Here is a 27263-nt window from a genome sequence, read left to right as displayed (position 1 = left end):
TCATTCCCTCCTTCCAACTATATAGAAACTGATTTTATCTGGCTGGCAGCATGCAAGTTTGATTTCTCAACTTATAGAGGTTTTTTTTTTTTTTAAGTAAAAAAGATGATAGAATATAGACTTTTCTGGTCCTTTTTATAATTTTTATCTAACAATACGTATATTTTTATAGTGAAATTTTATCTATATTTAATAGTTGTTTTCAGTCTCTGGACTCCAAAGGCTATAAAAGTATTATTAGTGTTTTCTCTCTACTAAAGCAACTAATAAAAGTTAAATCAGGATAACACAGAGAAGGATGGGCTATAATTTTAGATAGAGTTGTTAGATAAGGCCTCTCTGCTAAGTTAACATTTAAGCAGAGACCTGAATGAGTGAGGATATAAACCATGTAGATAGCTGGGTACTAGTATCCTAGGCAGTGGTAATAGTGAGTGCCAAAGTCCTAAAGTGAAAACATGCTTATTGTGTTTGAAATATAAAGCAAGACTCACTGTGACTGGAGAGAGTGAAGGAGGGGCAAGTGGAAGGACATCACCCTACCCTAACATGGTTTTTCTTTTTTATAGCAGTTATCACCTTCTAGCAAGTATGTATACTATATAAATTTACTTGTTATATCTATAGTGTATTGTTTCATATCATCCTATAGCACTGTTTTTTTTTTTTTAATCCTTTCTCAATGGACTAGAGCAACAGAAATCAAACTTGTCTCTTTCCTTGGCCTTTTACTTCCTTCCTCCAGACCCTAGGTAGCCTTTCAATGATCTTTCTATAATGAGAATCTCATCTGGTCATACTGCAGCTTAAAACCCTTTAATGGCTCCTGACTGCTTATAATTTTAAGCATAGTATAAAGGGCTCCTCATGACCTAACCCCTCATCAGTAATCCAAACCCATCTCCTACAGCTAGGGCCAGCCACACCAAATATTTATAGTATACCAATGCTTTTAAAACTTTTCTACCAAATACTCCCAGTAGCAAAGGAAGAATGACTTATTCCTGATGGACAGAGATGGGAAAGGCACACTGAAAACACAAACTTCTTTGAAGTTTCTTATTTCATCCTAAAAATTCATGTAGTCATTGTACTCAATTCTATAACATATTTATATTTGTTTTAACTTTAAAAAGTTTAATCCCAGCTGAGCACGATGGCACATGCCTGTAATCCCAGCACTTTGGGTTGCCAAGGCGGGCGGATCACTTGAGGTCAGAAGTTTGATACCAGCCTGGCCAACATGAAAAAACCCTGTCTCTACTGAAAATACAAAAATTAGGTCAGGAGTGGTGGCTCACGCCTTTAATCCCAGCACTTTGGGAGGCCGAGGTGGGCAGATCACTTTAGGTCAGGAGTTCAAGACCAGCCTGGCCAACATGGCGATACCCCGTTTCTACTAAAAATACAAAAATTAGCCAGGCGTGATGGTGCACACCTGTAGTCCCAGCTACCTGGGAGGCTGAGGCATGAGAATAACGAACCCAGGAGATGGAGGTTCCAGTGAGCCGAGATTGCGCCACTGCACTCCAGCCTGGGTGACAGAGTAAGACTCCGTATCAAAAAACAAAAACAAAAAAAGTTTAATCCCTGCAATATAGCTGAATAAAATAAATGTTATAGGAAAATAGGAATGTTGAGATGCAGTCAGTGATTTTGTAAACACCTCAACACGCTACCACAAATCCCTGGGTGAACTTGTACTCCTGTTTCATGTGCAAGAGTTACCAATTCACACTTCTGTACCTTAACACAGGGGTCCCCATCCCCCAGACTGGTACCCGTCTGCAGCCTTTTAGGAACTGGACTGCACAGCAGGAGGTGAGCTGCAGGCAAGTGAGCATTATCGCCTGAGCTCCGCCTGTTATCAAATCAGCAATGGCATTAGATTCTCATAGGAACACAAACACTATTGTGAACTGCACACACAAGGGATCTAGGTCGTGTGCTCCCTATAAGAATCTAATGCCTGATGATATGAAGTAGAATCCCAAAACCATTCCCTGGCTGTCTGTGGAAAAACTGTCTTCCACAAAATCGGTCTCTGGTGCTAAAAAGGTTGGGGACTGCTGCCTTAACACATGCTTCTCTATAGATGAAATAGCCTTTCTCTACTTCTCTACCTGTGACATCTTGTTCATCTTCAAGACTCTCCTGAAGCCCTTCTATGAGTCATCTAAGTAGACAGAGCATACCCTTGTCTATATTACCACTGCTTTTACATATTTATCACAAGACTTATATACTGCAATTATTTTTTACAAGTCTATATTACTGATTAGATGATGATCTTCTTGAGATTAGTGGCCATATCTTATTTGCCTATGTATACTAATGTTAGTTAACATTTATTGTTTACTATGTGACAAGGGTTTTATATGCATTATTTCATTCAATCCTCAAACTTAGGAGGTTATTATAGAGAGAGTGAAGTTCCATGAGGGCAGGGCTTGTTATTTTATTCACTAGTGTATGTATCTCTTGTGCCTAGTACAGTGCCTGGAACATTGAAGGCACTTAAAAAGGGTTTGTTCAGGCTGGGCACGGTGGCTCACACCTGTAACCCTGCCTGAGCTTCACCAAGGCGGGAGCTGAGGCGAGCAGATTGCTTGAGCTCAGGAGTTTTGAGACCTGCTGGGCAACATGGTAAAACCCATCTCTACAAAAGATGCAAAACAGCCTGTTGTAGTGGTGTGTGCCTGTAATCCCCGCTACTTGGGAGGCTGAGGCAGGAGGACTGCGTGAGCCCAGGAGGTCAAGGCTGTAGTGAGCTGTGATGGAGCCACTGCACTCCAGCCTGAGTGACAGGGCGAGGCTCTATTTCAAAAAAAAAAGGTGGGGCGATTGTTGAACAATGAGGAAACCAAAGCTCAGAGAGGTTAACTAACTTGTCCAGGGTGTACAGTTAGTAAGTAGAGGAGACTAGATTTTAAATCCAGGTCTGCTTGACTGTATGTAGATCATAAAGTCTTTGCTTTGCTGCCTGTCTGCAAATTCCAGCTCAGAATTTGGTACAGAGAAGGCAGATAGTAGACATCTGTTGAATGAATGAATGCTTTTTACCTTTAGATTACTTATTTGCTTCACCCTAGCATTTCCTTATTTCTTCATTTCTCTATCCTGATTTTTAATCTCTAGGCCTATGACACAAGCCACAGTGGGTATGGATAGACCTAGCTTTCATCCTGCTTCTCTTCTTATCAGTAAATATTACTGCTATACATAGAGAAGAAAATCTTTATTAGTGGAAAAACACATGGATGTTGCACTAGGGGTAGTTACTTATTAAGAGTTGTTTTTTATTACATAGTGTCAAATAGTTCTAAAACACAAAATGAAAAATAGATGGTCATAAAACTTGTAAAAATTAACCCAGAATTTCCAAATTTTATATTTTTGTGGTCATTATTTTTCTTTCTTAGTAAAGGCGAACAAGAAGTTCATAAAAACTAAGGTATTTATACAGATTAACTTCATTTATTTATTATTATTTTAAAAGAGATGTTGCCTGGGCTGGAGTGCAGTGGCACAATCATAGTTCACTGCAGGTTTAAACTCCTGGGCTCAAGGGATCCTCCTGCCTCAGCTTCCCGAGTAACTAGGAATACAGGCATGTCCCACCATGCCTGATTAATATTTATTTATTTATTTATTTATTTATTTATTTATTTATTTATTGCTATGTTGCCCAGGTTAGTCTCTAACTTCTGGCTTCAAGCAATCCTCCCACCTCAGCCTCCCAAAGGACTGAGATTATAGGCATAAGCTACTGTGTCTGGCCAACTTTGTTTTTTATACTGTTAATAAAACTTTCTAAATAAAAGAGTAATTACATAATGGCATAATTTCAAGTTACAGTAAACAAGAAAGTGAGGATGTCTTTTTTTTTTGAGACAGAGTCTCATTCTGTTACCCAGGTTGGAGTGTAGTGGTATGATCTCGGCTCACTGCAACCTCTGCCTCCTGGGTTCAAGTAATTCTCCTGCCTCAGCCTCCCAAGTAGTTGGGATTACAGGTGCACACCACCATGCCTGGCTAATTTTTGTATTTTTAGTAGAGATGGGGTTTCACCATGTTGGCCCAGCTGGTCTTGAACACCTGACCTCAACTGATCCACCCACCTCGGCCTCCCAAAGTGCTGGGATTACAGGTGTGAGCCACCACGCCCGGCCGTGAGGATGTCTTTTCTGTAGCATTTATTTTAGTTCATCCACCTGCAACTGACCTGGAGAAAAGCAAGGCATAATAATGTGGTTATAGAATATACTTCAAAAGCTAGGTTCCAGTTAGATGATTATTGTATAGCTTGAATTGTAAAAGTTACAAGAACATTAGTAAATGTTTATATAAGCACAAAATATTTTAAAACTGTGGCACTTCTGAAAAGCGTGCTTATTTATTCATTTTTGTTTGCTAGTTTGTTAAAAGAATGTTGAAAAGGAGTCAGACAAATCTAGGTTATAATCCTGGTTCTCCCCCTTAATAACTGTGTCACCTTAGGGCAATTATTTAATATTTCTGAGCTCATTTTCCTTGAAATGTATATAATAATTCCCAATTAGTTGGACTGTTGGTGAGATTAGAAGTCTGTGTAGTAGTGAGCATAGTACCAGGCACGTGGCAGCACTCAAAGGCCTGCTTCTTTATTTCACTCTGGTCTCATAATGGCATGTACTTAAATCACCATTTCCTACACTAAAGTTTCCTGTGTCCGCTTCCTTCAATGTACATCACCTCCCATGTCAAAAATGCATTAAAATATATTAGGGGGAAAATGTTCAAGGAATTTTCAGTCTGTCTTTTCTAGATGTCATAAAAAGACTTTATGTGTATGTGCATAATGCTTCCTGGTTCTTTCTGCTTATAATAGCAATGTTGCACCTGTATTACTGAATACCAACAGCCAGCTGGACCTGCACATTGGCTATCCCAGGTATATTCCTGTTACCTACACTAAGCTCCTGTAAGCATTTGAGTTTGCAACCTCTCTTAAACACTGAACTTCCTTAGAACATCTACCATTTCATTAAAAAAATTTTTTATCTGCATATCATTTCTTAGACAAGGAAATCACAAAGCAGCCATGTATTGTTAAACAATCTAATGTGTAATAATTTACAAAAAATTACCTGATGGAATATCGGCTCTTTTACCTTAAGGTAAACCTGAAAAATATTAGAAAAAACACGTGAATGAAGTACATTATGAAGGGAAGAAAAACCAATTCCAACTACTCTGCAAATCCCAAACCTCTTCTGCTTCCCCCATCTTACTCAGACTTGAATCCAGCCATGTAAAAGCAATCAGATCAAGTGGCATGCCACAAGAAGGCTGGGAGCTACAGGAGGATTTCCTTAGTGCTAGCCCTGTTATGGTGAGCAGAATGTTTTAGATCTGTTGTGGACCACTGCAAACTCTGCATCAGTATCAAGGAGGGATAAGGATACATGGATACTCATGAGGAGTGAAGAAGTTATGTTGACAATCCCCGTAGCAGATCTGTTCTACAACAGAGAGAACACTGGACGTAGAGATAGGAGTAAATTTCAAACTCTGCCACTTACTTGCTACAGGCCTTGGACAAGTTAACTAAAAGACGCATCCTTCCTCATCTGGATAATGAACAATAATAGTGGTGAGGAATGATAAGCTAAAATACCTGAAAGTGTCTAGCATACAGTAGGGGCTCAGTAAGTGAAGACATTTAAAACAAATTTCTTGTGCTTTCTTATGCTTCCAGAAATCTCTAACTCACCTTTCTAGATGCATTCGCAGTTACACAAACCCTAGTTGTAGGTTCCAATGTCATGTGGATGATTAAGCTCAATGCCTAGTTAAGATTTAACATGTATGTATTGCCCTACAGGAGCACAATTTTTAAATGATATGGTACAGGGGAATCAAAATTCAAGTCATAACCCTCCCATGACTCTCATCACTTGCAAGATACAGTTCAAATTTCTTAGCCTTTCTGTTTGGTCTCACTATTGTCTTCTTGTCTCCTCCTCATCCAAGTCTCCAGAAAGTACTGTGCTTCCTACAATGTGCTAGTTTCACACTTCTGTATTTTTAAACATGCTGCTCTTTACTTTGTTCAGAAATCCTCCTCTACTCATTAATCATCTTTTAGGATTCAACTCAAACTATACCTCCTTCTTGAAGCCTTTTCTGATCCTTTCTCTACACAGCAGAAGCAACCAGTCACCCTCCTTTCTACCATTACTCTTCATGTATAAACTTTGTGGCATTTAATAGTTTGTTTTTTCTCCCTACAAGACTATGATATTTCTGATACTAAGTACTGGATTTAGATATTTCTATATCCTTATTTAATGTAGCAATCCCATAAAATTTTATATAATTTTATTATTTGGCTACAAAATTTCTTACTTCTGGAAGAAGTTTCTACCCTCAGTACAAAAAGAAAAAGAAAAAAAAACCCAGATTATTTCCTTTAAGCATTGTGAGTTTTAAAAGTATGATGTGTATGAGATATTATATATCTGTAACTCTAAACCCAGTAAGGGAGAATGCTTTTAATCTCTGAAATTTCTTATTTCAGAATACTAATTTCCATTTATATAGGTAATTCTATCAGATTCCCATTGTGACTAATAAAAGAAATGCAAAAGGACATGCCTCATGCCTCTTAACGACCTTTTTTGTTTGTTTTGAGATGGAGTCTCACTCTGTCGCCCAGGCTGGAGTGCAGTGGCGCGATCTCGGCTCACTGCAACCTCAGCCTCCCGGGTTCACGCCATTCTCCTGCCTCAGCCTTCCCAGCAGTTAGGACTACAGGCGCCCGCCACCACATGTGGCTATTTTTTTTGTATTTTTAGTAGAGACAGGGTTTCACCGTGTTAGCCAGGATGGTCTCGATCTCCTGACCTCGTGATCCACCCGCCTCGGCCTCCCAAAGTGCTGGGATTACAGGTGTGAGTCACCGCGCCCGGCCTTAAAGACATTTTTTAAAGCAAATAATTATGGAGTCCTTCCTATGTGTTAGGCATTGATTTTCACAACTAACATAAAATATATACTATTTTCTTCATTTAACAGATAAAGGGAACTAAGGCTGAGAGAGATTAAGTAATTTGCAAGGTCCCAAAGTTTTTAAGTAACCTGGATCCAAACTTAAATCTGACTTCAAAGTCTGTCTCACCAATTCTCTATATAAACTTGATTGGCCAGGTAAGTCACTGACAATCTCTAGACTTGATTCTCTTCTTTCATATCATAACAAGACTTCATCTCACCTCTGAAATTCTACAATTCTTTCATGATTAACCAATATGTAGTTGATATGGTTTGGCTGTATGCCCACCGAAAATCTCATCTTGAATTGTAATTTGAATTGTAATCCCTGAGTGTTGGGGAAGGGACTTTGTGGGAGGTGAACAGATCATGGGGGTGGTTCCCCCATGCCCTATGCTGTTCTCATCATAGTGAGTGAGTTCTCATGAGATCTGATGATTTTATAAGGAGCTTCTTCCCCCTTCACTCTGCACTTCTTTCTCCTGCCACCATGCGAAGAAGGATGTGTTTGCTTCACCTTCCACGATGATTGTTAAGTTTCCAGAGGTCTCCCCAGCCGTGCGGAACTGTGAGTCAATTAAACTTCTTTCCTTTATAAATTATCCAGTCTTGGGTATTTCTTTATAGCAGCATGAGAATGGACTAATACAGTAGTTTAGGCAAAGTAATGTGGAAACGAGTAAATAGTGCATATGTGCCCTTTCAGCCTCCTATTCAACATCTCAACTAACTGAAATCTAGCTTCTGCCTCCATCAATTTACTACTGACAGCATCCTCATTAAGGTTACCTGGTCTTCCAACTGAAAATTTCTATTAGCTCTCAATCTTCATTGTACTCATCCTTTCAGAGGCAACTGTTCTTCCATTTTTCGCTTCTAGAAATCTTTGTACTCCATGACATCAGGCTCTCTTAGCTTTCTTACATCCCTGATTGCTTGTTCTCAGTCTCTTTTGCTAGCTCTATTTCTTCCACCTAGTCCTCAAATGTAAGTATTTCATTAGGTTGTACTTCTATTCTTTGTCTGTTTTGAGACAGGGTCTCACTCGGTCATCCAGGCCAGAGTGCAGTGGCACAATCAGGGCTCACTGAAGCCTTGACCTCCTGGGCTGAAGTGATCCTCTCACCTCAGCTTCCTGAGTAGCTGGGACTACAGGTGCATGCCATCATATCCAGCTAATTAAAAAAAAATGTTTTGTAGAGACAAAGTCTCACTGTGTTGCCCAGCTGGGCTTGAACTCCTGGGCTCAAGCAGTCCTCCCATCATGGCCTCCCAAAGTGCTGGGATTACAGGTGTGAGCCACTGTGCCTGGCCCCTTTGTCATCTTAATGGCCCATGCTACTTTTTCAGGTCATCTATTCTCACATTTTTGTACTAACTATACCAACAATTCTCAAATCTACATCTTTAGTCCAGCCTAACTGTTAAGCCTCAGATGTCAGTAATGTCAGGCACCTCAATCTTAACACATTTCATATTGAATTTATCTCTACCCCTACCCCATGGTGCAAACCTACTCATTATCTATCCTGTAAAAGCTGTTCATCCTCCAAGTTTCCTGTTTTGATTAAAGACATACTATCTATCCTGACAACCAGGCCAGGAGTCATTCTAGACAATTCATTTTTACTCTACTTTCACCCCCTCTACTATGACGTGGGTCACATATCCTGCAGTTTGTTATTTATGACCATTTCTTTTCAACCCCACAGCTATATTACTTTCACCTAAGTCTCATATCTTACTAAAGCAAATACAAAAGTCCCTGGGTCTAGCCTCATACTCCTGTAATCCAGCCTCCATAACCACAGCAATCTTTCTAAAACACATATCTGATTACATCTTCCCTTTAAACCAGTAATTGGCTCCACACTACCTTTTTCTTTTCTTTTCTTTTCGAGACAGACTCTCACTCTGTCGCCTAGGCTGGAGTGGAGTGGCACGATCTCAGCTCACAGCAGCCTCTGCCTCCTGGGTTCAAGCAATTCTCCCACCTCAGCCTCCTGAGTAGGTGGGATTACAGGGGCATGCCACCATGCCCGGCTAATTTTTCCATTTTTAGTAGAGACAGGGTTTCACCATATTGGCCAGGCTGGTCATGAACTCCTAACCTCAAGGTGATCCACCAGCCTTGGCCTCCCAAAGTGCTGGGATTACAGGAGTGAGCCACCATGCCTAACTGCTCCACACTACTTCGAGGATAAAAATTTGAACTCTTAAACAAAGCATACAAGGGTATTTATAATCTAACGTCTGTCTAATTCACTAGACTCATTCACTGCTCTTCAATTACCATATGTTCCAGCCATATTAAATCTTGCCCAATTCTACCAGTGGTGTTGATTTAATGAGATAATAAAGATAAAGTACATGGTTACAATATCTGGCATAAAGTAAGTGATTGAAAATGGTAGTTCACTATGTTGTTTCAAAGTTCTCTGCCTATGAACAAACAATACTGCTATCTACAAATGCTTCACCACACTCTTGCCCAGGGGCCTGATGAGCTCCTAATCATCAGCTAAATTCTAGTTCAGGTGCCTCCTCTTGAAAGCTTTCCTTGACCCATGCATGAAGCCTTGATTGAACCTCCTTTATCTCATCACCATAGAAGTAGTTTTTACCCCTATTATTACAGTTATTATCTTTTAATGAATTCTTTGTGTACATGCCTAAAATCTCTAATAGAATGAGCTCCTCACAGATAGCAACTGCTTTTTTTTTTTTATCATTTCTGTATTTCTAGTGCCTGACATGGTAAGTTTTCAATAAATGTTTTTTGAAATAAATATTTTCATAATATAAAATGCAATTTACTTGAGGAAAAAAAGCATTAATGTAGGATTAGAAGTGACTAGCTATCTCAACTTACTAGGGAAAAGTTAACCATTAAAACAGTCACATTAGGACCAATGGAGCAGAGCCAATCTCTCATTTTTAACAAATAGGAGCTAATATGTCCATCTATGAGAAAAATTAATTTTTCCCTATTGCTACTAATATTTGCTTTTTTCTTTTCCCCTTTAAAAACTAACCAGAGTTTTAAAAGTATTTCAATTACAGTGAGAAGTAACATTTAAACAGGGAACAAGGGAGCAATATTTGTCAGTGTGATATTCTCGTTTTGTGTAGCAAGATTGCAGTTTGACAGCATGAAGCAAATACTGGAAGTAAAATATGCCAAACTCTATAAATGGTGAATTTACATGCTTAATCTGTTAGAAACAAAATATGACTTACTGTGGTTACTATTAAACTGAATAGAACTAAGGTAAAAAGCAGATGGTAGTTTACTGAGTTCTTGATCTTGAAACATTCAAACCTTGAAAAAAAGAGAAAGAAACTTTTAAAAGAATATATAAGTAGGAACATAAATAGAATGCTGCTTTACCACTTGCCTGTATCTCTCGATGATCGAGTGATACCCATCATTTCTTTCCACTCGTAGTCTTAGACAACCTGCACTGCCTATTATCCTCTAAGAGGCTGGAAGGAGTAGGAGTAGACATATGACTTAAGCTGGGACAATGAAAGGCTCTTGCCTGAAAGTCTGGAGTTTGGGAGGGAGAGACTGAATCAATTCAGTATAGAGAGTCAGCTGGGCGCGGTGACGCACGCCTGTAATCCTAGTACTTCCGTAGGCCAATGCAGGAGGATCACTTGAGCGCAAGAGTTTGAGACCAGCCTGGGCAACAAATTGAGACCCTGTCTCTACAAAAAATAAAATAATTAATGGGCATGGTGGTGCATGCCTGTAGTCCCAGCTACTCGGGAGGCTAAGGTGGGAGGAGAGCTTGAGTCTGGGAGAAAGAGGGTCTGGATGACAGAGCAAGACCCTGTCTCAAAAAAAAAAAAAAAAAGTATAGAGAGTCAAAGTCATATGGACTCAAGGTCTGAGGCTGATATTTGGGGGCAGCCAAATTGAATGAAGAAGTAGATGAATGAGCAGAAGTAATCTGCAGGGAGAGAAAAATATAGCAGATACAAAGAGGTGAAGCCATGTGGAGAGGAAGGAATCGCAAAAAGAGGGAAGGGGGAAGAACCTGCCCTTCCAGTTCTAGTAAGGTGGGGCTGTACTTCCTGCTATTGGGTCCCATATAATTTCCTCATATCCTTACACTAAATAAATAATCTCTCCTAATTCAAGCTAGCTTGAATAGGTTTCTATATCTTGCAACTAATGACTCCTAAGGAACATTATTGGAGAAAATACCAGTCTATTATAATTGTCTCTTTCCTTATCCATCTCCTCAACTAGCCTGAGAATTCCTTGTGTGCAGGAATAAATTTTATTTTTTTCATATATCTAGCACAAAGATAATGCTTAACACATACGAGGTATCCGGTAAATATGCAAATATGAACAGACAATTGGCCATCAGTGAGTATCCAATCCAACCTTTGAGGACTGTGACTTGGTATAGGCAGCAAGAGTGTTCTCTCAGTTTACTATTGCCTGTGGGAATTGGACCAACTCTTATTTTCTTGTCTGTAAGGAAAGGTGGTTAGAAGAGGCACTTTCTAAGATCTCTTTTACCTTTAAATTTTGCGACTTGGATAATGATGAAAATATTAGGTGAAGTATTCGTTTTTACTTTTAAACTCTATTATTCCAAATTTTAAAGCAAGTTATCTATTAAGAAACCAAGGTCTTTAGGAGGCCTGGCTTGTATTTATTACCATGGTTATTTCACTTTATTACATATAGTCACTTTCTTATCTGTCCCCTTCCTCAGACAATGAGTTCCTTGACTCTGTATATACAGAGTCTAGGATCATGCCTAAAATAAAGGAGGTTTTCCAGTACATGTTTCACAAATGAACAAGCACACAGAAGGCAAGACAGATTTAAAAATCATTAGAGGCTGGGTGCAGTGGCTCACGCCTGTAATTCCAGCACTTTGGGAGACTGAGGCGGGAAGATTGCTTGAGGTCAGGAGTTTGAGACCAACCTGGGCAACATGGCGAAATCCCGTCTCTACAAAAATTCAAAAATTAGCCGGGCATGGTGGAGCACACTTGTAGTCCCAGCTACTTGGGAGGCTAGGTAGGAGGATGACTTGAGCCTGGGATGAGGAGGTTGCAGTGAGCCAAGATCATGCCAGTGTACTCCAGCCTGGGTGAGAGCCAGACCTCATATCAAAAAAGAAAAAAAGCAATACTATTGAAAATAGCATCCTACCCATGAAAAACAGAGGGTTAAATTTCACAAAGATCTATTCACTTAAAATCACAAAACGTCACTGAGATAAATTAAAGGAACTTAAATAAATGGAGAAATATACCACAGTCATGGTTTGGGAGACTTAGTATTGTTAAGATAGTAATTTTCCTCAAACTGGTCTATAGAGTCGAAGAAATTACAGTCAATCTTCCAGCAGACTATTTTGTAAAAATTGACAAGCTGACTCTAAAATTTATGTGGAAATGCAAAGGGCCTAAAATTTCCAAAGCTACACTGAAAAAGAACAAAATTGGAGGACTTACTCAGTAACTGACTTTAAGATTTACAATAAAGCTACAGTAACTACACAGTATGAGGATACACACAGTGATCAATAAAACAGAATCGAGAAAAATGTCAAGATAATTTAATGCAGAAAGAATAATCTCAAAGATGGTTCTGGAACAACCAGATACTGGTAAAAAAAAACATGATCTTTGATAAAACTAACTCAAAATGGATCATGGACCTAAATGTAAAATAAAGTTATAAAACTTCTAGAAAAAAAAACAAATAAACAAAATATCTTTGATCCTGGGAAGGCAAAGATCTATTAGGACACAAAAACACAAAAACACTATTCATAAACATTTAAAAAATAAATTGGATTTCATAACAATTTAAAACTTCTGTTCTCCAAGAGACATTAATTGAGAAGACAATTCACAGACTGGAAAAAATACTTAAAATACAAATATCTGACAGTACTTGAACCCAAAATACATAAAGAATTTTTACAATTTAAAAAGAAAAAAAAGCTAGTTTATAAAAATGGGGGCTGGGTGCAGTGGCTCATGCCTGTAATCCCAGCACTTTGGGAGGTCGAGGCAGGCAGATCACAAGGTCAAGAGATTGACACCATCCTGGCCAACATGGTGAAACCCCATCTCTACTAAAAATACAAAAATTAGCTGGGGGTGGTGGTGGGCACCTGTTGTCCCAGCTACTTGGGAGGCTGAGGCAGAAGAATCACTTGAACCCGGGAGGCGGAGCTTGCAGTGAACTGAGATCATGCCACTGCACTCCAGAATGGCAACAGAGCGAGACTCCATCTCCAAAAAAAAAAAAAAAAGGAAAAAGGTTTGAATAGATAGTTCTCAATATAACATATACAAATGGACGATTAGAATATAAAAAGATGCACATCATTAGTCACTAGACAATACAAATTAAAAGACCACAGAGATAGTATATCATACTCACTAGAATGACCAAAATAAAAAAGACTGATAATACCAAGTCTTGGCAAGGATATGGAGCAAATGGAATTTTCATATATTGCCAGTAGAACCATAATAAGGTGCAATTAAATTGAAAAACAGTTTGGCAGTTTCCTATAAAGTAACACATATACTTACCATACAACACAGAAATTCCACTTCTAGTTATATAACCAAGAGAAATGAAGTCATATATCCATACAAAGACTTGTTAACAGGTGTACATAGTCCTTTTATTCATAGTAGCCCCAAACTGGCAACAACCTTAATGTTCAACATTGGTAAACAGTATAAAATAGACTACTACTAATGATGTATGTAACAACATAGATGAATGTATTCATCAGAAGTAATTGGCAAATTAGTGCCCTCAAAAAATATTACACTGAATAAAAGAAGCTAGTTACAAAAGAGTACATATGGTATAATTTCTTTTATATAAAATTCCAGAGCAGACAAACTAATCTATAATTATAGAAAGGAGATCAGTGGTGGTCTGGAGGCCAGGGTAGGGGTCAGTATTAACTGTAATGGGTCATAAAAGAATGTTCTAAAGTGATAGAAATGTTCTGTTTCTCTTTCTTGCCATAAGGGTAATGGGTACATAGGAGTATACATTTGTCAAGACTCATCAAACCATACACTTAAACTGGGTGCATTTAATTCCATGTAAACTATGTGTCAATACAGTGGATTAAAAATTATTTCACCCCTTTCATTTCCTTCTATGTGTCACTTAAAGCGTACTACAGCAGGGTCTTTCTGAATGGGGGAATATGAGCATAAACAGATACTGCAGAAGATTGCCGAGGAAAGGTTAGAATCAAGAGACATACTTTTTGAGAAACAAAAGCTTTGCCAATAAGTTTGTTTTTATAAACAATTAAATCATTTATTTTAATCTTCATGGGGAATTTATAAGTACTATAACCTCCACTTTTACAAATGAAGGAACAAAGATTAACTGACTTAAGCTCATTCAGTTACTAAATATCAGAGCTGAAAATTGAACTACAGTATCAGTATCCTTATCTTCTAAATAATATCTGCTGTTCTCTAGCATTAAAACTGTTTTTTCTTTCTTTCCTTCCTTCCCTTTTTTTTTTTTTTTTTGAGACAGGGTCTTGCTCTATCCCCTAGACTAGAGTGCAGTGGTGGCACAATCATAGCTCATTGCAACCTCGACCTCCTGGGGCTCAGGCAATCCTCCTGCCTTAGCCTCCTGTGTAGCTGGGACCACAGGTGTGCACCATCATGTGAGCTAATTGTTTAATTTTTTTTGTAGTGACAGGGTCTCACTATACTGCCCAGGCTGGTCTTGAACTCCTGGGCTCAAGCAATACTCCTGCTTTGGCCTTCCAAAGCGCTGTTATTACAGATGTGAGCAACTGTGCCCGGCTCCTAGCACTAATACTTAAGACTTCCTTGTACCCATTATATGATGGTTATCTGATTCAATATAGTCATAATTGCTAGCTCAAGAATATCTTCTCCTAAAGATATATAAACATCAGAATAGTTTTTAAAATATGTTATTAAAGGAATTTACCTTATTTTTTTAGAACAAGGTGATAAACTATGGATCAAGGCCAATCTCTTGGCCTCAGCCTGTTTTTTTGTTAGTTTGGTATTGTTTTTTGTTTTTCTTGAGACAGAGTCTCCCTCTGTTGCCCAGGCTGAAGTGCAGTGGCACAATCATGGTTCACTGCAGCCTCAACCTCCTGGGCCCACGTGATTCTCCCACCTCAGCCTCCCAAGTAGCTGGGATTATAGGCATACACTACCATGCCTGGCTAATTTTTTAATTTTTGTAGAGACGAGGTCTCCCTATGTTGCCTAGGCTTATCTTGAACTCCTGGGCTCAAGCGATCCTCCCACCTTGGCCTCCAAAAGTGTTGGGATTACATGTGTGAGCACTGTGCCCAGCTAAACCTGTTTTTTAAAATAAAATTTTACTGGAACAAATGAGTCATATTCATTTATTTACATATTATATGTGGCAGCTTCCAAGCTACAGCAGCAGAGTTGAAGAGCTGCAACAGAGACTCCTGTCCCACAAAGCCTAAAATATTTACCATCTGGCCCTTTACAGAAAAAGTTTTCTGATCCCCGTTCTACATCTTTTTTTTATGGGGGGACAGGGTCTCACTCTGTCACCCAAGCTAGAGTGTAGTGGTGCCATCTCAGCTCACTGCAGCCTCTGCCTCCTGGGTTCAAGCGATTTTCCCACCTCAGCCTCTCAAGTAGCTGGGACTACAGACACACATCACCACACCTGGTTAATTTTTTGTATTTTTACTAGAGACAGGTTTTCACCATGTTGGCCAGGTTGCTGTTCTATATCTTCGTACCTAACTTCGAAATAGGGCTTGATGCCATATGGGTCATAGCAGCTAGCTGGGCATTCTTACTTTTATTGTTTCTGGATAAAGATCAGTCTTAGTAAAGGTAAGAGCCAATAGTAATATAGTTGGTTATAGCTAACTAAAAATAAAAGATAAAAAACCTTTCAATTACTTTAGTATGTACCATTAACTTTGAGAGAGGTATCAGGAAGTAGAAGTCAGATATGAACTGCTTTAAATTGTGGCTCCACCACTTAAAAGTGTCTCAGGATCCTTAGGGTGTTGCTTTTCTAGCTGGAAACCTCTGTGGCTGGTGGCACCTTTGCCAGAATTTTGTTCTGGCCCACTGGGCTCATTCTGCCCACTCGGTCTGGCAGGCTGCACTTGGCTCATGCTAACAGCCTGGATCCCATGCCTGCTAAGGGGAAGCCAGGCATGGAGCAGTGAGAGGTGTGTGAATGGGCAAGCTTGGGGTCTGATCACTGTGCACAGCCAGGCACACTGGCTGTTGTAGCAGGGCGGGCAGCTTCAGAAGCCAGCAAAGGCACTGTCTCCATGTAAGCCTGTGGTTTGATCAGATACACCATAAGCATCTTCCACTGTGGGCACCCACATCTGGACAAGGGGAATGCTTGGTGCCTGGAAACTTGGAGATGCCAGAAACCACCAAGCCCCAAAAAGAGTGTCACAGCCCTGGCTCACAGAGCCCCTAGGTCTGGGCTCTCTGAAGCGCCACGGCTCTTCTCTCCTTCTCATCGCCTGCAACGTGGCAAGTGTGGGAGAGGGATATGTTTCAGCCCTGTTTGTGTTACATCTCTTTCAGTCCACCATTTGGCAGGTCCTAAGTTCTTGTCCTGCATCCAGGAAGAATGAGGTATGTGGACAACTGAAGGATAAGCAAGGTGGAGAGGAGCTTTATTGAGTGACAGAACAGTTCTTGGGAGACCCAAAGTGGGTAGCTCCTATCTGCAGGCAGGTCATCCCAACGAATGTCCAGCTCTCAGTGGAGAGGAGACCCAGAGTGGGTAGCTCCTATCCACAGGTGGATTCTCCAGTCATCTGTGTGAGTCTGGCTGGGTCTGGGGTTTTTATGGGCTTAGAAGGGAGGAAGTGAGTTCTGACTGATCCATAGACGGCCATGGGAGGGCTTGGAAAAAGCACTATAAGTTATCACTGTGGGCCACAGACTCCACCTGTAACTGACAGCCTGGCCTCCAGGCTTCAGGCCGTCCCCGGCTTGAAGGCATAGCTTCACTGGGGACTGCCCCTTGCTGCCCAGGAGCCTGTCTGCCTCCTGCCGCCATCAATGTATGGCCCAATTGCCAGGCTGTTCTTGCAGAGGGGTGCCTGCAGGCCCATGCCAAGCTGCCCTCGTTCCCCACCTCGGCCTCCCTCCAATGCTTGTTGGTGCCCAAAGTCCAGAGGGGGCTGAGGTGGCAGGGGGCTGGCATGTCAGCACCACCCCAAGCACATGCACACCTTGCCAGGTTATGATAGCACCTGGCCTCGGTCACAGCTTTGCTCTGTCCTAGAGTGGGTGCTGGGAGCAGAGAGAGGCCAGGCAGTGGGAGCAGGCACTTTCAAGCCTGCAGGGGCAAGGGGCTTCCTGGAACTCCAAGAGCACAGGGATGCCCAGGTCCAGAGCTGTGGCTGGGCAGCTGCAGCTGCAGCTGTGCCCAGGAGTGTGGGGCTCCTGCCCCACCGACTCAGTAGGGGACGGGGTTCCCACCTGTTTCCTGCCCCCGCCAGCTCTGCCTCCCCTGCTGCAGCCAGCATCTTTGCAGTGGCTGCTCTAACTGGGCTGCTGCTGCCCTCAAAAGCCTTGTTACTAGGGCCTGACTCAGGCATGTGGGTCCCTACATAAGCTAGTAATTTTTTTCCCCTCCAAACAAATATTCTTAACATACTTGTCCAACGTTTAAAGAAGGCTGATGCTGCAGGATAATGGGTGAAGGCGGCTTTCCTCTCATGTTCCCAGTGACCTAGCTAGAGCCCAAACCTGCATACCCTAACTTACTCAAATAGAAGACCTATAGCTAACCTCACCCACCCTCCTTAGAAGGCACATTATTTGATCATGCAGTACAGGAAGGGTCCCACTTCCACACTTCTTCCACATACCCAGGCAGCCTATCAAAGTGTTCTCCCAACCTCTCCTTGAGAGGAATTATGATCATTGTAATTTTCTCCATCATGATATATTTCCAGGGATATTTCAGTGTTCCTTAGAGACTGTTTACCTGGACAGTGGCCTGGCTGGTATGCTTTTAAATCAAGCTCTGTTTTTGTCCATAGACAAGTTACTACATTTCTCTGTGCTTTACTTACTTGTCTATAAAATGGGGACAATAACCATTTATCTTGCATAGTTGTTGAGAATTAGAGATGGCATTATACAGTGCCTAGCACAGTACAAAGTAGATAAATATTGGCATTTATTAATGTTACTATCATAATCATTTTTATCTTACAAGACTGATTTTTTTCCCTGACATTCAGAAAATGCAAATTAACTTGATAATAAAGTAAACAGAATATAATACAGTAAGAGAACTTTGGATTGGGAATGGCCTGTAAACTGTTTCCATATTTGTAAATAATCAATCAAAATAAGTATATTCTTGAGAGCATTTAGTCTACCTTAGAATAAGAAAACAAGTGTCTATTTAAAAGATAACTTCAAACAAAAAGGAGATTAAGTTGACACGATCACTATACAACTAGAAGTGTACCTCACTTTTCTGGTAAGCTTCTTGTTAAACTATATTGTAGAATACAGAAACTTTATCTGAAAACTTTTATGGCATAATATGAAAATCTTTACCTAAATTTGTACATATTATTCACTTGGGAAAGGCAAATTATGCAATTTAAGCTATTTAGATTCTATCTAAATTGGCTACAGGGTTTTGAGATCACAAAAGTTAATAAACAACATTATTATAACTTCCCAGAAATTATACTCTATTTAAAATTTATAATCTTCTACACTATTATAATATTCTAGTAACATAAATGTATCAGTTATATTAATTCACTATGAGGTAAATATAAATTTTTAAATATATCAAACAATGAAATTTCAAAAGTACTTACATGCAGTACACAAATATGCAACAGCTGTATATCATTGGGAGTTCATCCAGTAGCTGTAAGAAACAAAGAAAGATAACAGGCTTGAATATCATGGAGCAGCAATTATTATGCAAATCAAAATAAGATATCAAAATGATTAAGATTTTCAGCTCTTAGATTAGGTACAGAGGCTAACACCTGTAATCCCAGCACTCTGGGAGGCCAAGGTTGGAAGATCGCTTGAACTTGGGAGTTTGAGATCAGCCAGAGTAACACAGTAATACCCTGTCTCTACAAAAACTTAAAAAAAAAAAAAAATCAGCAGGGCATGGTAGTGGCATGTGCCTGTAGTCCCAGCTACTTGGGAGGCTGAGGCGAAAGATCGCTTGAGCCTGAGAGGTCGAGGCTGCAGTGAGCCATGATTGCACCACTGCACTCCAGCCGGGCAACACAGCAAGATCCTGTCTCAAAAAAAAAAAAAAAAAAAAAAAAAAAAAAAGGTTTCAGCTCTTATTTCTTTTACTAATTCTTTTTATGTATTTATCATCAAATTTACTCTGGGTATGTGTGTGTAGTTTACTGTTTTTGAACAAACAAGGTTATTATCCAAGTGTCCTAATGTACATACCTAAGCAGGGTACCTGACTCACTATTCCTGGAGGGCAGACTTGTCATTGCGCTGCTCATATCATCTCGTATTACAAACTATGATATTACACCTCCAGAAAAAAATGATGTCCATCATCTGTAGGTCCATAGGTCCTATCAGTATTCTTTTGCATTTCCATCCTTCCTATATCACCTTAAATGGATAAAGTGACTACTAACATACATAAGAAGAGGTATTAATGGCCAGGGAAATAATTTTATTAATCCAAGTAAAGTATATCTTTAAGAAATAACATTTACTATTATTATTAGCAGTGATAATAATAGTAGTAATAATAATTACAGCCATTATGTGTTAAACTGCAAACTAGACACTAAGCTAGGTGTTGTAGATACCAATCTTACAGAGTTTATTTATCACTAGATATACATTTAATTAATTCTTTAATTAATAAAATGTCCACTATGTGCCAAGTAATGTGTTAAGAGCTGAGGATACAATTATAAGACACAGTTACTGCCTTCAAGGAGTTCACATTCTAATTAGAGGTTAAGGGAATGAAAGCATAGAGTAAGGATTCCAACAAAAGGAGCACACAAAAGCCAAAGAAAGTGATGGCAGGAATGAAATGAAATGGGGTGGTGAAGAAAGGCATTCTAGGAAGTAGGAAGAGAGCTTATGTAAAGTGAATGATGTATTCTGGTAAATTATAGAATTATGAAAATAATAGCATTTGTGCAAGTTAACTATTTTTAGTCATTAATTTTTTATTTATTTATTTTTGAGACAGAGTCTTGCTCTGTCACCCAGGCTGGAATGCAATGGCACGATCTCAGCTTGAATGAGGCCTGTGGATTACATGTAGTAATAAATCAATGTTAATTATTGATTTTGTTGGTAGTATTGTGGTTATGTAGGTGAGTTTTTTTTTTTTTTAAAGATATAACTTACATACCATAAAATTCACCCCTTTTTTTTCACCCCTTCATACAACAGTAAAAATTTATATCCCTTCTCTCCTTCACTAATTAACTTTCAACAATGTTTGGCTTTCAGTTCTTCACATTTCTTTCCTACCGCAAGACCTTTGCATATGCTGTTTCTTCTACTTAAGCTTCTCCTCTTCCCCCAGTCCCTCTTTACCTTAGTCACTCCTGGATATTTTGCAGGTTTCATTGTATGTGCCACTCCTTCACCCTAAGGATCCTGAGATACTTTTAAGTGGTGGAGCCACAATTTAAAGCAGTTCATATCTGACTTCTACTTCCTGATACCTCTCCCAAAGTTAATGGTACACACTAAAGTAATTGAAAGATTTTTTTCTTTTTAGTAAGCTATAACCAACTATATCACTGATAGCTCTTACTTTTACTAAGACTGATCTTTATCCAGAAACAATAAAAGTAAGAATGCCACCTAGCTGCTATGACCCATATGGTGTCAAGCCCTATTTCAAAGTTAGGTAAGAAGATGTAGAACAGCAGCCTGGCCAACATGGTGAAAACCTGTTCCATCTACCTTTTTGCAGAAATTGACAAGCTGATCCTAAAATTCATATGAAAATGCAAGGGACCCAGAGTAGCTAAAACAATCTCAATAAAGAACAACAAACTTGGAATACTCACACTCTCCAATTTCAAAACTTACTACAAATCTGCAGTAATCAAGGCTATGTGGTAATAGCATAAGAATAGATATATAAGTCAATAGAATAGAATTGAGAGCTGATAAACTCACACATTTATGACCAGTTGATTTTCAGTCAGAGTGTTAAGACAACTTAATAAGGAAAGAACAGTCTTTTCAACAAATGGTTTTGGGACAATTAGATATCCAAGTACTAAAGAATGAAGCCAGACCCCTACCTCACACCACATAAATAATTAACTCAAAATTGACCAAGACCTAAATGTAAGACCTATACTCTTAGACAAAAACACAGATAGAAATCCTCATGACCTTGGATTAGGCAATAGTTTTTTAGCTATGATACCAAAAACATAAGCAACAAAAGGAAAAAACACACACACACACACACAGATAAAATGCACTTCGGTAGAACTGAAAACTTTTTTTTTGCATCAAAGGACACTACTAAGAAAGTGAAAAGATGCAACAGGCCATTCATGCTCTAAGCCTGGCAAGGGTCTGCTTGCCTGTGTCCCACATGGTAGAACTCGGCATCTGTAGGGGGCCTGCTAGGGGCAGGAAGGGAGTAGCACCCAACCCTGAGGTGGGTGCTCATGCTTCCCTGGAGCTGGGTGGAGGAGCTGAGGGTGTGGACAGGCATGAGGTATGGACATGTCCGTCTCTTTGAGGACCAAGATCATGACCACCACAGAGCGAGCACCCCCGGGGTTCCCAGATAAAAAGTCTGACAGCCACCGAGGCTCACCGGGCTACTGCAGCAGCCCCGGAAGCACGGCCAGGCTGAAGCAGTGACACCACAGACTTCGGGCATAGGGGGTATCTCAAGGCTGCTGTAACAAGTCACCATAAATGCAGTGATGCAAAATGGCACAAGCTGATGACAGCTGTGGAGGTCAGAAGTCCAGAATGGCTCTCACCAGGCTGAAATCAAGGGGCCAACTTCAGGGGAATCTGTTTCCTGCCTTTCCTGGTTTGAGAAGCCCCATCATGGCTGTCACCTGGGCAGCTGCTCTGCTCCACAGGCCTGGCCTCACTTATGGGGCTTCAAGAACAGTGCCTAGATCGTCTGAGAGCCTGTGGCATCACTGTCATGACAAAGGAACATTTGGGATGCACTGGAAGCCCAGAAGTCCAGAGATGGGGATAGGAACCATCAGTTACTATGGGGCACCTTGGGGGTCCCACACACACCACTGTGGGTGTCAGACCCTCAGATTGTTGCCACTTTGGGAAGGGGTCAGCAGTTTGCAAAGGACTCTGGACAGCAGTAGGGAGCAGCAATGACAAAAGGGTTCCCCCCAACCCCTGACACTGTTCAGACCTTCACCCCCTGGCACATGGAGGAGGTGTCGTGCCCCTGCTTCAGGAAGCCTCGAGGGAGACACACACACCCTCAGAATTCCCAGTTGGGGGCTCCTCACTGGAGGGCACTGGCAGAAACTGGTGTCAGAATACAGCAGCACAGAGCAGATCTGGAACAGATCAGGGTATCACAGAAAAGATGCTTCATAAGATGTGTTTTGATGAGGATATTTAAATAAGTGTAATTTAATTGATGTTAAAAAAAAAAAAAAGAAAGTGAAAAGAAAAGTCACAGAAGAAAATATTTGCAAATCATATCTGTATCCAGAGGCTAGTATCTAGAATATAGAATACAGAAAGAAGTCTTACAACTCAATAAGAAAAATACAACTACAGCTATTTTAAAAATAGGTAAAGGATATCAATAGACATTTCTACTATGAAGATATACAAATGGTGTCAATAAGCACATGAAAAGATGTTTAACATTAGTCATTAAGGAAATGCAAATCAAAGTCACAATGGGAGAAACTACTTCATACCCACAAGATGGCTATACTAAAAAGATGAACAGTAACAAGTATTGGCAATGATATGGAGAAGTCGCTGGTGGGGATGTAAATGGTGCAGCCACTTTGAAAAACAGCCTGGCAGCTCCTCAAAAGGTTAAATGACCCAGCAATTCCACTCCTAAGTATTGGTCTAAGAAAACTGAAAACATACATCCACAATGAGGGAAACTAAAAATATTTCACCCCAAATATATTTCTTTCATATATTTTGGGACAGTGATTCAGAGGGACTAGAAACCAAAGAACAGCTAAAAAGCTGTCTTTTCTAGAGGAGATGTGCATCTGTAGAGGAAATAAAGTCAAGTAAATAACAGATGCAAACAGGCTTTCTTTGAACCACCCTCCACCCCTTCATCTGGATCTAGGAAAGATTAACTGAGAATCTGACACCTTTAAAGGTCTGACAGAAATATTTAGCAAAGGCTACCATCTGTTCTTTCTGAGAGCTGCTACCCATGAAGTTTCATCCATATAACAAGGCTGCCTTTGCTAGCCAGGCCTTTCCTCTTCTCTCCCTCTTATAACCTGTCTTGCTACCATAACCTGTTTTGCCAAGCTCCAAGCCCCTATTCTTTGTGTGACCTCAAGATGGTATAAAAGTATCAATCTTCTGACCATTTGAGTTTTTCATATTTTGTATGCCATGCCCATACACATGTTAATAAGACCTGTATGCCCTTTTTCTTGTTAATCAATCTATCATCGTTTTTTTTTTTTTTTTTTTTTTTTAGATGGAGTCTTGCTCTATCACCAGGAGGAGTGCAGTGGTACAATCTTGGCTCACTGCAATCTCTGCCTCCTGGGTTCAAGTGATTCTCCTGCCTCAGCCTCCCCAGTAGCTGGGACTGCGGGCACATGCCACCACACCCAGCTAATGTTTGTATTTTTAGTAGGGACAGGGTTCCACCATGTTGGCCAGGATGGTCTTGATCTCTTGACCTCATGATCTACCCACCTCGGCCTCCCAAAGTGCTGGGATTACAGGTATGAGCCTTCGTGCTCGGCCTATCAGTTTGTTTTATAGACTCAAATCATTGAGCCTTTGGGGAAAAACGTAAACTTTCCTACAACACAACTTGTACACAAAAGTTCACAGCAACATTATTCATAATACTTAAAACATGGGAACAACCTAAATTTCCATTAATTGATAAGTGGATAAATGAATGTGGTATATCCATACAATGTAATATTATTTAGGTAAAAAAATTAAGTACTTCTTGCTACAGCATGGATGAACTGTGTGAAAACATGCTAAGTTAAAGAAACCAGACACAAAAGGCCACACATTATATGATTCCATTAATATGAAATGTCCAGAATGGGCAAATCTATACAGGAAGACAGTGATTGTCAGGGGTCGTTGGAGGGAGTAATAGGGAGTGGCTGCTAATGGGCATGGTTTTCTCTTTGGGATGATGAAATGTTGTGGGATTAGATAGTGGCAATGGCTCCACAATCTGTGAACATACATAAAACTACTGACTTGTACAGTTCAAAAGGGTGAATTTTTACTGTTGTATGATGGGGTGAAAAAAAAGGGTGAACTTTATGGTATATAAGTTATACCTTAAAAAAAAAAAAACTCACCTACATATCTACAATACTACCAACAAAATCAATAATTAACATTTATTTATTACTACATGTAATCTGCAGACCTCATTCAAGTTTAAGTGCCTCAATATCATAAATACAAATATGAACACACACACACACACACACTGTAGTTGTCAGGTCTTTTTATCTCCTTTTATCTAGAACACTTCATCAGTCTTTGAATTTTATGACTATCATACTTTTGAAGATGATAGGCCAGATGTTTTATATAATGTCCTTCAATTTGGTTTTGTCTGATGTTTTCATAATATTAAATTTAGATTACACATCTTTGGCAAGAGTATCAGAGAAGTGATGATATTTTTCTTGTCACTGCATCCTACTAGGTGGCATATGTAAACCAAAAATAAAGTTCTAAGCCCTCCAACTGACTAGATGGACAGCTCTTGGCCAAGGGGACCCCAGAGAAACATGAAAACTGAATTTTTAGCCATGATGAAAGGAGGTCCAACATGCCTTGTTACAATCCTCACCCTTTTGGAGTTTAGGCATAACTGCCCAGGATTAAGGTTAAAACAGAGATCATAAGACTGACAAAACAGATTTTGGCAATAAACAGTCATTACCAAATTATAATCACGGTAAGAGGTGCAAGGTAGCCATGCAAGCTAAGAGTTAAGTTACACCCTGAAAACCGTAAGATCTTATTAAACAGGTTTCTTTCCTTAACCCGCTATAATGTGGCTTACTTTTCAACCTGACTTTAGTATAGCATCACATGACAAGGAAATCAAAGGAACTCCTGAAACTGTATTGTCCTGAGATAGGAATAATATAGGGTGCAGAAGAAATTCCAGGCAGCAATTTCATATGACTTAGAGTCTTTGGGCTGGTAAGATCCTGAAAAACAGGGTGTGAACCAAGCTGGCTAAGACCGATTGGATCCAACATGTCACTGGATTTGACCTAGGTTTCACCTAGGACCTCATTATGTGCTCATTAACATACTAAATCACAAACCCAGCAGCATGCTGAAACAGGTCAGGGTCACTGGTCTCGTTGTCTAATGTGTTATCCAAGCTCGTAGTCTCACAATCAAGAAAATTAAGGAGTATGGACACAAAGAATCAGGTTGGAGCAAAAGTTTAATAAGCAAAAGAAGAAAAGCTGAATTCAAAAGCTTTCATAAGAAACTGCTCTCATGTCTGTGTTTGAGGAATTTATCTATAAAACTGTGTGCATAACTCCCCTTTATCTATGTAGTTATGGGTATGTCTCTAGATAAGCATTAAATGAATTTTTTTTGTTGTATAATTGTGGGTTTGTTTAAAGTAAGCCCCCCTCCTCCCTGTGCAAGTTTTCATGGAGCCCACTGTGTACATGTCTGAAAGGGGGAGGACACTTCCTGGGCGCTCGCTAATCATACAAAGAACAAAGGGCTTCTATGCTGGACTTTTCCTGCCTTGCCTGCTTATCTGTGGCTTATCTGTGCAGGTGCACTGTAGCTGCGATTTTTTCAGGCAGGCACCTTATACAGTCTGAGTTTTTCTCCAAGCTGCACTATCTTGCCTGTAGCTGTTGATTTTTCCAGCAGGCAGCTTTTCTGAGGACCAGCCTTAACTGTTTACCTAACTAATTTTTCCTTTTCTTCTCCCTCACTATGACAGTTCCAGGAATACCTATATTTGATATAAAAATGGGTGGCACCACAGTTCTGATGAATCTCTACCTTTTTCCAGGAATTTTCATGAATATTCCATTCCTTGGTTAGAGAAACACATAAAGGTAGTAGCCCCAAACCCCACTGCATGACATTCTCTCAAGTACATCTGCACTCCTTTTTCTTACCTTTTTTCTTTGCAATAAATTTCTTTACTTTTATTATTTTTCGACTTGTCCTTGAATTCATTCTTGTGATGGTATCAAGAGCCTAGACATTGGCTAGGATAGAAGTCCACTGGTGTTTGGGGACTTCCCCCAGTCCACCAGTATCACACCATGCCATGGTCACTAATACTGGCTCAGAATAAACCTTTAAAAAATATTTGACAGGCCGGGCGCAGTGGCTCACGCCTGTAATCCCAGCTTTTTGGGAGGCCAGGTGGGTGGATCACCTTAGGTCAGGAGTTCAAGACCAGCTTGGCCAATGTGGTGAAACCCCGTCTCTACTAAAAATACAAAAATTAGCGAGGTGTGGTGGCAGGCGCCTATAACCCCAGCTACTCAGGAGGCTCAGGCAGGAGAATGGCTTGAACCTGGGAGGCAGAGGTTGCAGTGAGCCGAGATCACGCCACTGCACTCCAGTGTCGCTCTGGGCAACAGAGTGAGACTCCATCTCAAAAAAAAAAATAATAAACCGGGCATGGTGGTGCACGCCTGTAACCCCAGCTACTTGGGAGGCTGAGGCAGGAGAATCACTTGAACCTGGGAGGCAGAGGTTACCGTAAGCCAAGATCGCACCACTGCATGCCAGCCTAAGCGACAAAGGCGAAACTCCATCTCAAAAAATAATAATAATAAAAATTAAAAATAATAATATAAAATAAAAATATTTGACAAGGTTTAGTTTTTCCATTAACACATATAATTTTGATTTGTCCCATTAGTGATGATTAGGTTGCTTGATTAAGGTGTTTCCCACTAGGCTTCTCCACTGTAAAGGTATTCTTT

The 27263-nt window shown here is 40.0% G+C and overlaps 1 protein-coding gene across 3 annotated transcripts in view; it reads right to left on the bottom strand.

The window, feature by feature from the left end:
* Positions 1-27263, bottom strand: part of ACER3 (alkaline ceramidase 3) — a 171831-nt gene that overhangs the window by 40405 nt on the left and 104163 nt on the right. For all 3 annotated transcript variants that reach the window (XM_008020221.3, XM_008020220.3, XM_073019564.1), the window contains 3 exons: positions 18921-18973; positions 10276-10357; positions 5130-5165 (listed from right to left, as the gene is read on the bottom strand). In XM_008020221.3, the coding sequence (XP_008018412.1) occupies positions 5130-5165; positions 10276-10357; positions 18921-18973 (171 nt within the window). The remainder of the gene's footprint in view (positions 1-5129; positions 5166-10275; positions 10358-18920; positions 18974-27263) is intronic.

This window comes from Chlorocebus sabaeus, chromosome 1, assembly GCF_047675955.1.
Source record: "Chlorocebus sabaeus isolate Y175 chromosome 1, mChlSab1.0.hap1, whole genome shotgun sequence".
Classification (NCBI taxonomy): domain Eukaryota; kingdom Metazoa; phylum Chordata; class Mammalia; order Primates; family Cercopithecidae; genus Chlorocebus; species Chlorocebus sabaeus.
Note: the sequence above shows the minus strand (reverse complement) of the source record. Positions and strands in the feature narration are given on the sequence as shown.